Genomic DNA, 12,702 nt, shown 5'->3' on the forward strand with positions numbered 1-12,702 from the left:
TGGAGCTGAGCCAATTGAAAGCCAGGAGCCTGAGGCCATGCGGGTGCAGGGTCCCAAGACTTTGAGCTGTCCTCAACTGCTTTCTCAGGCTACAAGCAGGGAGCTGGATGAGAAACAGGGCCAATGGGTAGAATCAGTGCCCATATGGGAACCCGGAGTGTTCAAGGCAAGGACTTTAACTGCTATGCCATTGCACCAGGCCCAACACTACTGACTTTTTAAAAAATTTTATTTATGATTACATGACACAGGGCTGTCTTCCACCCTCTGGTTCACTTACAACAGGGCAAAAGCAGAAACTCCATCTGGTCTCCCACAAAGACGACAGGAGTACTTGAGCCCTCTTTATCATCTGTTCCCTCACAGTTACATTAACAGAAAACTATCAGAAGTGTGGAGTAGGGTCCAGTACAATGGTCTAGTGGCTAAATCTTTGCACTGCATGCACCAGCATCCCATATGAGTGCACCCACACGTTGCTTGTATGCAAAGGGGTAGACACTCAAACTAACAACTGCTACTAACATGCCATTATTTGTAAGAAATCTGCCATAAATCTCATGGAAAGTTTATCAGTCACCTAATAAAATTCTGGTTATAGGGGCCTGGCATGATAGTTCAACTAGCTAATCCTCCATCTCCAACTGCCAGGATCCCATTGGGTGCCAGTTCCTTTCCGGCTGCTCCACTTCCCATGCAGCTCCCTGCTCGTGGTCTGGGAGAGCAGAAGAGGATGACCCAGTCCTTGGAACCCAGCACCTGTGTGGGAGACTAGGAGGAGGCTCTTAACTCCAGATCAGCTCAGCTCCAGCCACTGCAGTTACTTGGGGATTATACTATTGAAAGGAAGATCTCTGTTTCTCCTTCTCTGTAAATCTGCCTTTCCAATAAAAACAAATCTTTAAAAAAATTATGGCTATATGATTCAACATGTTAAATTAAGTGGAGAGGCCAGTGCTGTGGTGTACCAGGTAAACTTGCCACCTGCAGTGTTGGCATCCCATACGGGCACCAATTCATGTCCTGACTGCTCCATTCTACAACATTACTGATCCAGCTCCCTGTTAACAGCTGAGAAAATAATCATCAGATGACTCAAGTGTCTGGGTCCTTGCCACCCACATGGGAGACCTGATGAAGCTGCTCGATCCTAGCTTTACCTGGCCTAGGCCTGTTTTTCTCCCACCTTGCAGCACCAGCATCCTATATGGGTGTCAGTTCATGTCCCAGCAAGCTCCCTGCTATGACCTTGGAGAATGGCTCAAAGCCTTGGCATTGTGCACCTGCTCTGGCTTCAGATCAGCTCAGCTCAGCCATTTGGGGAGTGAATTAGCAGGAGGAACATCTTTGTCTTTCCTTTTCTCTGTAAATTAGCCCTTCCAATAAATTTTTCTTTAAAGTTCATGGAAAACTGGAATTAAAAGTTTATTTGAGGGCCCGGCGACGTGGCCTGGCAGCTAAAGTCCTCGCCTTGAACGCGCCAAGATCCCATATGGGCACCAGTTCTAATCCTGGCAGTTCCACTTCCCATGCAGCTCCCTGCTTGTGGCCTGGGAAAGCAGTCAAGGATGGCCCAAAGCCTTGGGACCCTGCACCTGCGTGGGAGACCCAGGAGATCCGGCTCCTGGCTTACAGATCAGAGCAGTACCAGCTGTTGTGGTCACTTGGGGAGTGAATCATTGGGCAGAAAATATTTCTCTCTGCCTCTCTTCCTCTCTACATATATATCTAACTTTGCAATAAAAATAAATAAATCTTTTTAAAAGTTTATTAGAAAGACTATAAAATTATTGGGATGAGTGGTTAGCCTAGCAGTTAAAATTCCCAGTTGAAGTGTCCATATCCCAATCCATTTACTCAAGTTTCATATCCAGCTCCAGTTCCTAATTTCAGCTTCCTCTGATCGAGGACCCTGGGAAGCCATGCTGAAGGCTCAAGCAGTGGCTCCCTATTACACATGTGGAGACCTGGAAGGATTTACCAAACTTCCAGTTTCGGCCTGGTTCAGCCCTGGCCATCGTGTCATACAGTTGAAAGATGAACCAGTGGATAAGAGTTCTTTTTCTCTGCCTCTCAAAAATAAATAAGTAAATAAAGAGCTTCAAAATAGATTTCTAGAAAACCTTATTACCTTGTGAAGTCATTAACTTAAGGAGCTGATCAGCGATTTCCGCAGGTAAATTCCAGGACACAGGAAGGCACAGTGTTCCATCAGGTCTTTCAATGCAAAATTTCTCCAGATTGGCAATCAGGAAATTCAGGCTGATGGTCACCAAAGAGTAGGGCGATGCCTCCTCCTGACAAACGAGGCCCAAATATACTTCGTCAGAATCCATCCACAAAAGCTCACCATAGAAGCAATCGTGCATATCCTTTCTCTATTAATGACTGCAGGTAATGAAATCCCCAACTCCAAGACTGTTATTATTTCAGTTATATGTATTAGATTCAGTTATTTTATTGTAAAGGCAGATTTAAAGATTTGTTTATTTTTATTGGAGAGGCAGATATATAGAGAAGAGGAGAGACAGAGAGGAAGATCTTCCATCTGATGGTTCACTCCCCAAGTGGCCACAATGGCTGGAGCTGAGCCAATCTGAAGCCAGGAGCCTCTTCCAGGTCTCCCATCTGAGTACAGGGTCTCAAGACTTTGGGCCATCCTTGACTGCTTTCCCAGGCCACAAGCAGGGAGCTGGATGGGAAGCAGGGCTGCTGGGATCAGAACCAGCACCCATATGGGATCCCGGCACATGCAAGGTGAAGACTTCAGCTGCTAGACTATTGCGCCAGGCCCAAAAAGGCAAATTTATATAGAGAGGGAGGGGCAGAGAAAGATCTTCCACCCACTAGTCCACTCCCCAAATGACCACAATGGCTGGAGCAAAGGGGATCTGATCTAAGGCCAGGGGTTTCTTCTCGCCTCCATGCAGGTGTGGGGCCCCAAGGCATTGGGCAGCCTCCACTTTTTTCCCAGGCCACAAGCAGGGAACTGGATGGGAAGTAGAGCAACTGGGCCACCAATTGGTGCCCATATGAGATCCTGGCACTTGCAAGTAAGAACTTAGCCATTGAGCCATCATGCCTGGGCACAAAATATTACACATTTTACAAGGAATTAGAAAAGGAGTCTGAAGATTCCTAACACAAAGAAATTATCGATATTTATTACTGAGGGAACTGCTAATTATATTAATCTGATCAGTATATACTACATACAAATACTAACTCTTATACTGTACTCCATGGTTATTTCAAAAGCGGAGAATCGTTAGAAAGCATAGCAATGTCTTGCCAGATGATGAGAGATGCATAAGGAAGATGTATAGACTTTCTAGCAACTTAGAACTGCTTGCACTAATGATTGTGGACAGGCTATACTGTGTGAACCTTTCTCTGATCCACAATTGCTTAGCTGCTGCATATTGCCTTTACAAACCTGAATTAGGGATGAACCCAGCATGGTTGCCTAGAGCTCAAGTCTTTGCCTTCACCTGCATGCACCAGCATCCCATAACAGTGTTGGCTCTAGTCCCAGCAGCCCCGCTTCCCATTCAGTTCCCTGCTTGTGGCCTGGGAAAGCAGTCGAGGATGGCCCAAAGCCTTGGAACTCTGTACTCACATGAGAGACCCAGGAGAGGCTCCTGGCTCCTGGCTTCAGATTGGCACAGCTCTGGCCATTGCAGTCATTTGGGGAGTTAATCAGCAGACAGAAGATCTTCCTCTCTGTCTCTCCTCTTCTCTATATATCTGGCTTTCCAATAAAAATAAATAAATCTTTTTAAAAAAGAAATGAATTAGGGCATATGTTTGATTTAACAATCAGAATACAAATTGGGATGCCCACATTCCATATTTATGTTCAAGTCTTGATTCTGATTTTTTTGCTAATATATATCCTGGGAGTAAGCAGGTAAAGATGACTGGGTCCCTGACACCCACATTTGAGATATTGATTGAGATTCTAGGTCCTGACTTCAGTCTAATGCAGTTGTGACCACTTTGGGAATTTGAGGATTAAGCCAATGAATGGAAAACTGTCTCTCTTTTTTTTTTTTTTAAGATTTATTTATTTATTGGAAAGTCAGATATACAGAGAGAGGAGGAGAGACAGAGAGGAAGATCTTCTGTCCGATGATTCACTCCCCAAGTGAGCGCAACAGCTGATGCTATGCCGATCTGAAGCCAGGATCCAGGAACTTCTTCTGGGTCTCCCACATGGGTGCAGGGTCCTAAGGCTTTGGGTCATCCTTGACTGCTTTCCCAGGTCACAAGCAGGGAGCTGGATGGGAAGTGGGGCTGCCAGGTTTAGAACCGGCGCGCATATGGGATCCCGGCATGCTCAAGGTGAGGACTTTAGCCACTAGGCCATGCCGCCGGGCCCGGGAAACTGTCTCTTATTGTACTTTATAATAAAGTAGACTTACTGCATGATACCTTATAATACCTTATTATACCCTATAATATCTTAATAACACTAAGATATAATAATAATACCTTATAATACCTTAACAATAAGGTTCTAATAATAAAATCTTATAATAAAACAAGGTTTGTTTTATTATTATAAAATATGCCATGCTCCAGAGCTTTCCCAGGCCAGAAAGAACTGGATAGGAAATGGAGCAGTCAGAGCATGAAACCACACCCACATGGGATGCCAGCGCTTGCAAGTGGAGGATTAGCCTGTTGAGCAACCGCGCCACCCCATGGAAATGTCATCTTTAAAAAACAAAAGTCACCTTGCAAGTACCGGGATCCCACATACTGCTGGAGAAAGGCAGCCAATAGCTGTGGGCTTGGCAAATGCCAAATCTGTTAATTACACCAGTATGTCAGCATAGCTGCCTATTATTTATCTTCTTGTGCTTTTTTTTTTTTAAAGACATGCAAGGAATGGTACAAGATAAGCAGGCTAGGACAAGGCCGCCCTAGCTCCCAGGCATACTACACATAGAGGAGTGGAGGAGGCCGACTGACTAGGGAAAAGGGTCTGGGGGTATGTTGGAACGGGGCTGCTGAGGACATGTTTTATGGGGAAAGAGTGACTTCTGGGGGCTTCTTTGGACTGGGCCACTACATTCAAGTAGTCAAGAGAGCTGACACAGGGTTGTCTAGAAGGTCAAAATCAGAGGGAATGTCTAGAAAAGGGCAAAGCAATGCCCACGTGGGAGACCTGGACTGTGTTAGGCACCATTTTCCACCACCCAACAGCCTATGCAAAAACTGAGGCTGAGGAGTATATCTGACTCGGCTATGTTGCAGCACCTGCCTGAGTGTTGTGGTAGGAGGTGGGCCGCGTGAGGCTGGGCCGAAGCACCCACAGGAACACTAGAGCTGGATCTGGAGGCAGATTCTGCAGGAGACTTGTGAGCTCACCTATGTGGTCAAAAAGCTGGCAGTGGTAACAGACCAAGCCAAGTTAGATCCCAGAACTCTAGGACACTCACAGGAGCTAGGGCAAAGCCATGGCACATGCTGCTACGTGTGAGATCCAGGTCTGGGAGAGGGCCTAGTGCAGAAACTTGGGGAACTCCCCTGCTAGGCACAGCTCCCACTGGGCAGTATAAGCGCCAGTACTGTGGGCAGGCTAGGCCACAGCAGCCACTGGCACACACAGAAGCTAGGACAGGGTATGGGCCAAGCTCAGGTGGGCCAGGATGAAATATCCACCAGCAAAAGTTGAGACTAGGCACAGGCCACGCCAGGCACATTGAAGCATCTGCTGACATGCACAAAATCATGGGCTGGGAACAGGCCCATTAGGGGAACTGTGAGAGCTCCCCTGTTATGTTGCAGCTCTCACTGGTAAGCCAAAAAGCCAGGGCTGTGGGTAGACTGAACTTTGCAATGAAGCAGCACCCATTGACATGGGCTGGGCCTGGGGGGGGGATGCCAAATTGAGCTAGGTCTCATTACACGCTAGCATTCATGAGCCAGAAAAGGTGCAGGCCTGGCTTGGGAAGGCTGTAGGATCCACTGGCAAGAGCCAGAAGAGGTGCAAGCCAATTGAGCTAGGCCGCAGTACCCAATAGTGAATGCCAGGATGAGGAGTGGGCCATGTAAGGCAGGACCACAGCATCTATCCACCAGCACAAGCAAACGCCTGGTAGGGAAACTTGGGGAACTCCTTGCTAGGTAGCATCCCATACTAGTAAGCATAAGAGCCGAGGCTGGGGGCAGGCCAGGTCAGGTTAGGCTACAGCACCCTTTTGCATATGTGCAGTCCAGGTCTGGGGTGGATCAGGTTGAGCTAAGTCACAGCACTCATGGATATACAAAAGAGCGAGACGGGATGCAGAATGGACCTAGCTATGCTGCAGCACATGCCCCCATGTGCAAAATCCAGGGCTGGAGACAGATCAGGTGAGGGTTATTAGTGGTCATTCAAGTAGGTCACAATATCTACTGGTATGTGTGAAAACCAGGCCTTTGGTGGGTTGGGCTAGGCTAGACACAGCACTCATCTGTTCACATGTGAAAGATGGGGCTGGAGGTAGCTACACCCACTGGTAACAGACCAAACCTGACCCTGGCTGGCATACACAAGGGTCAAGTCTGAGGCCATCCCAGGCAAGGATTCTTGTGAGGACTTCCCAGCTAGATCATAGGACTCAAATCCTGGCCATAGGGAAAGTCACCAGATGCACGGTCCAACCTTCGAGTGAATGTATTGGTGCTGGACCTCCTCAGTTGCTGATGTCCATGCAGCAGACAGCACACCCAGATGCACAAGCGGCATATGACAGCCAGCTCATCTAGGCCAGCAGAGGCCATTAAGTGGACAACTCTCCTGGCCAAGCTTTGCAGCAAGTGTCTTGATCTGAATGCACTAAGTGGACTTGGTCAGCCAGTACATATTTGAAGGATTTTCTCCACCCTGGAGCAATGAGGCTGACAATGACAACTCAGACCTATTAATAGCTCTGAAGTAATAGCCTCAGAACACTCTTTCCCACATTAGGGCCTCTAAGGCCTCATCAAATGACTGTCCTCCTAGCTGTTGTGCACATTTAAAGAGTAAAACAACACTTGCAAGCACTGTCACTCTCTTTGTCTCAAAAATTAAATTTTAATTTTTAATGCTACTGGTTGTCAAATTGGTTCTGACAACATAAATTCCCAAAAAAGATAGAAGGGGCCCAGTACAAAGCCCCAGCGATCAAATCCTTGCCTTCCTAGTGCCAGGTTCCCATATGGGCACTGGTTTGTGTCCCAACTGCTCCACTTCACTTCCAGCTCCCTGTTCATGGCCTGGAAAGGCTGTAGAAGACAGCCCAAAAGTGCAAAACCTTGGGACCCTGCACCTGTGTGGGAGACCTGGAGGAAGCTCCTGGCTCCAGGCTTTGGATCAGCTCAGCTCTGGCAATTGCAGTCACTTGGGGAGTGAATCAGTGGATGGAGGACGTTTCTCTCTGTCTCTACATCTCTCTATAAATCTGCCTTTCAAATAAAAATAAATAAACCTTAAAAAAAAAAAAAAAAGAAGATAGAAGGAACAAATCACAGGGCAATTGGTAGCTCAAAATGTATTTCCTAACATAAAGGAACAAAGCATTCCAAAGCCAAGGGGTAGACAGGGCTCTCAGCTCCTCAAGCCTCCAGGGAGGAATCCTTACAAACTCTCCCAGTGTCTGCAGCTGTGGGTGTGTAGCAGCAGATGCATTCCAATCTCTGCTTTCAACATCACATGATCTTTCCCTGTGTCTCTGCTTCAAACCTCCCAGTTTTCTCCTCACAGGCGATTCCTCTGTCGTCTTATAAAGTTACCTATAATCAAGTGGACAAAGCTGTGGTCTTTGGTATCGGCATCCCATTTGGGTGCAAGTTCAAGCCCTAGTTGCTCCATTTATGATCCAGCTCCCTGCTAACGTGCCTGGCGAAGCAACTAAAGACAGCCCAAAGCCTTGGGCACCTGCACCCAAATGGAATACCTGAAGAAGCTCTTGGCTTCTGGCTTTGGTTTGTTGAAGCCATTTTGGGGGGTGAACTAGTGAATGGAAGATCCTTCTGTCTTTCCTCTCTGTAAATCTGCCTTTCCAATAAAAATAAATAAATCTTAAAAAGAGAGAGATCACCTCAGCCAGATCCTCAAATTGCATCTGGAGGGACAGGAGGGCACATTGGCTTGAACCACAACTTGAATTCTATATCCTATATCATAGTGCCTGGTTCAAGCATAGCTTCTTCAAGCCCCAATCTGGCTTCTTTCTAACGTGCCCTGGGAAGCAGTAAATGATGGCCAGGTACTTGGGTCTCTGCTACCCAGGCAGAGTTCCAGGCTCCTCGCTCTAACCTGGCCCACTCTGGCTGCTGCAGCCATTTGGACAGGCAACCAGTAGATATTTACTGTGGCCTGCAAATGATGCTGTAATATTGATCCAAATAATCTTTGGCAGCAAAAAAAAATTCCCATCCCTGAATCTTTTTCCAATCTATATCTACCTAGAGCCAGAGAGTCAACACTTCTAAACATTATTTTACTACACTAACTATATCAGTTTAAAAAAATGTAAAGCTATATTTAGTATTTATCACACATATGCAGTGATCCTAGAAATCTGATGTAACAAATTCTTTAGGGGATTTAGTAAGCCACCAGTGTCCCATGAGGGTAGGGTCCCGGTTCCTTCTCTTGTGACCCAGCTGTGTGCTAACGCACCTGGGAAAGCTATGGAGGGTGAAGCCAATGCTTGGCCCTGTAGCAGACCTGAACACGCTTTCAGGCTCCTGACTTTGGCCTGCACAGTCCCAGGCACTGCAGCCATCTGGGGATTGAACCAGTGTATAAAAGAGCTTCCTGTCTCTCATTGTTTCTCTAACTCTTGCAAATAAATGGATCAAGTTCAGACAGGCTGACAGCCAAACCTTTGGGATACCTGCATTTGTGTCTGGATCTATGCGGATCTAAGCACCAGATTAAAAGGCAATTCACTGGCGCTACCATCGACCTTGTGAGTACAGAGCCATTTCAATAAGCAAATGATGTCACCACTAACTCCTCTGAGATTTTAAACTCTGATAAGGCCACCATTTTGTAAAATCCAGGAGCACATTTCCAGCACTGCTTGAATCTGTTTTCCCAGGTTGCAGCTCTCTTGAGTAGCCCCAAGGGAACAGAATTTTCCTTTTTCTATACTCAAGGTGATTTTGTTCTTACTGGATACCCTTGCTACAGCTCTGTAGCTTTTTGATCTTAGAAGCCCCTTGTGCTCCTAGAAACTTGGTTATATTTATCAACACTACTGCATTAGAAATTGAAACTAGACATCTTCAAGATATGTATTAGTTCACTTAGAATTAATAAAAATTAGGTCTTAACATTAAGAACATTTTTAAAGGAGTTATATTGCAAAAGAATTAAATAGCAGTTTGTTGAGAACATTTTTTCCCATGTCTTTAGGATGTCAGAGTTCCAGTGCCCACCCTTTAAGAATGCAGCCTGTGAACATTATATATTCAGTCCTAAAGAAGGAAGGAAGGGGGCCCGGTGGCATGGCCTAGCGGCTAAAAGTCCTCGCCTTGAACACGCTGGTTCTAATACCGGCAGCTCCACTTCCCATCCAACTCCCTGCTTGTGGCCTGGGAAAGCAGTCGAGGACGGCCCAAAGCTTTGGGACCCTGTACCCATGTGGGAGACCCAGAAGAAGTTCCTGGATCCTGGCTTAGGATCAGAATAGCTTCGGCCGTTGTGCTCACTTGGGGAGTGAATCATCGGATGGAAGATCTTCCTCTCTGTCTCTCCTCCTCTCTCTGTATATCTGACTTTCCAATAAATAAATAAAATCTAAAAAAAAAAAAAAGAAAGAAGGAAGAAAGGGACATAACAGGAAAAACAAATAATAATACACACACATGTAACGATACAGAGGACTTAAACAATTCTGATCATCACAATTCCTCAATTAAAAATCTGATGGTCAAGTTAGCTTAACAAAAACAATTTGCTATTTATAATAAATGGACATTAAGTTCAAAAATTATCATAGTAATCTAAAGAAAATACACTAATGTGAAAAAAGGAACTTCAGAACAATAATTGCCAGAGATAAAAACAAGCATTTCAAAATGATACAGTTGATTCGTCACGAATTCCATATTAAAAAGAAAAAGTAAGATTCCTAAGTCAATATGCACCTACTTAATAGCTACAAAATTCATGAAATAATATTGAAGAGACAAAGAAAAATCCATTATTAGAATTGGCAATCAACATTTTTCAAGTAGGAAAACACGTAAAATCTCTCCACAAATCTCCCCAAATCTCAGAAAACAAAATTAGATGGAAAATAAGTATTGACATAACCAAACTTGACCTGACGTTCATACAATAGAATATATTTTCCTAAAAACACGAATACTTATCAAGGTAGTTCATATCTGAGTCACAACTCAATAAATATAAATGTACAGAATATCATTAGACAATTTTATGCAGACTGTCACTCCCACACTAGACCATGGATCAAAGAAACACACTGGAAATTACAAATTATTTTGAACAACATATTATGGGAGCTAACTGAAGTATTGTTAGAGGAAATGAGTAAGTCTAAGTGTTTACATTAGAAAATAGAAAGGCATAAAATTAATGTTCCAACTTTTAACCATGAAAAGACAAAAATAAAATTAAACAAAGTAAACAGAATGAAGGAAATCCTTAAGATAAAAAGAGAAATCAATGAAAGAGTAAACATGCGTGATTGAAAACTTTCCAAAATCAACTCTTAGAAGAAATAATACAAGTTCCACACAAACTCATAAAGCAGAAGAAGGAAGACTTCCCAATTCACTTTTTAAGGCAAGATAAAATATTTCTAGAACAATAGCCCTCATAAAAACAAAAGTACGCAATAGAATATTGGTAAATAGAATCCTGTGATATAAAAAAAACCATGACATCATGATCAAATGTATTTTATTCCAAAAATAAAGTTAAATTCACAATCAATGGAATCTCAGAGGAAAAAAAAAATATTTTAGGACCCAATGCTAAAAGTCCTCCCTCGCACATGCCCAGGATCCCATTTGGGCACCTGTTTGTGTCCGGGTGTTCCCAATTCCCCTCCAGCTCCCTGCTTGTGGCCTGGGAAAGCAGTCAAGGACGGCCCAAAGCCTTGGGACCCTATACCTGCGTGGGAGACCAGGAGGAAATTCCTGGTTCCTGGCTTCAGATAGGCTTAGCTCTAGCCATTGCCACAAAATGGAGAGCGAACCAGTGGACGGAAGATCTCCTCTCCTCTCTGTGGATCTGACTTTCCAATAAAATAAATAACTCTCTAAAAGTTTTTTTAATATTAAAAATCACAGATAGGACACTTGGAAAGGTGTCTATTTAGACCATTTTTTCTATAAGAACATTAAAAATGTTCTTAAAGATGCAGTTTTACAATTCCTAAAAAGGTGTTAAAAAGGTATTAAAAAGCAAAGGCTGGAAAGGAGCAGTAAAATTGTCCATTTGCAGATGACGTTTGTTGAGAAATAAGAAATCTACCAAAAAATACCACAGGAAAAAAAAAATCAATGAGTTAACAGGAATTGTTTATTTCTATAAACAAGTTTATATAAAGTCTAGTATAAAAAATTGGGACAACTAACAAAACACACATAAAAAAATCTTAAAACTACATTGTTGAGAGAAAATTTAAAACAACACAAATGGAGATAAATGTATTTAAAACATCTCTTAGTGGAAAATGTACTCACGCTTTCTGTATATTCAAATAATAATGTTGTTTAAACGAAACAGTTTTTAATTTTTATTTTTGAAATTTATAGTATAATTCTGAATAGTATGGGATTCCCCTCCCCCCAAAAGTATCTATTCTACGAAAGTGCACTGATAAAACATACTGATCATGACCATTTTACAAAGAAATCTCGCGTTTCTATTGCCACCCGCAGCAATAAAAACTGGACTGGAGAGCCTATTAGTACAAGATCTAAATCCTGGCATCTTCATTAGCTACACACAAATTTACAAACGGGTATGCAGTTTTTCCTAAGTGATTCCCAAAGGGAACAGGCTCCGTCTTTGGGGCACAACATCCTACAAACAAAACATTGAATTCGTAGAACGCACTAAATTTCTTGTGTCTGTACTCAATAGTTTTGAAGTTTGAGCCTTTGCCAGTAGATTCGGAGAGCTTAGCGGGGACAAGTCGAGGGGGAAGTCTGAGATCTGAAACAGCCAGACCCGAAATGCGGCAATCTGCACACAGCAGGCGCTAAGTACACTCCGCTGGGGTTCCAATAGGCTCAGACTTCCCAAGCCAGACTGGACGGGACACTTGGAATTGGAATATTCATTCTAGGGAATTCCGGACACCCCCCGCCGCCCCTAGCCAACACTCCCAGGGCCAAGGGGCAGAGCCACACACGGTTGGGGTAGTGCCCGAGCAGACTTCACCTCCACCAGCGCACTGCAAAGATTTGGGAAATATCAGTTCATAGTGACAACCCGTAACCAACTGAGGGCTACTTCGGACACCAGCGGCAACACCCACGTCTACACTCGCACCGCGCGGCAAGCTTTGCCGCTGTCCCCTGGTAGGGTCGAGAGTCTGAGAGCTGATGGGGCGTGTCCGGGTCACCTGCGACCCCGGGACTGGGGGGTGGCACTCACGCCAGGAACCCTGTCCCCCTCCCCTACACAGCGGCAACAGGTGAAGCGCTCTGACGCACAGCGGCTTCACTTCAGCACCA

At 44.5% G+C, this 12,702-nt stretch overlaps 1 protein-coding gene across 1 annotated transcript in view; it reads right to left on the reverse strand.

Moving 5' to 3' along the window:
• The window catches only part of ZYG11A (zyg-11 family member A, cell cycle regulator), a 35,590-nt gene that overhangs the window by 22,709 nt on the left and 179 nt on the right, over window positions 1-12,702 (reverse strand). The window contains exon 2 of the mRNA XM_040978613.1: window positions 2,132-2,297. Coding sequence (XP_040834547.1) covers window positions 2,132-2,297 — 166 coding nt within the window. The remainder of the gene's footprint in view (window positions 1-2,131; window positions 2,298-12,702) is intronic.

The sequence above is a fragment of the Ochotona curzoniae genome, unplaced genomic scaffold, assembly GCF_017591425.1.
Source record: "Ochotona curzoniae isolate NIBS_2020 unplaced genomic scaffold, NIBS_Ocur_1.0 contig_291, whole genome shotgun sequence".
Classification (NCBI taxonomy): Eukaryota; Metazoa; Chordata; class Mammalia; order Lagomorpha; family Ochotonidae; genus Ochotona; species Ochotona curzoniae.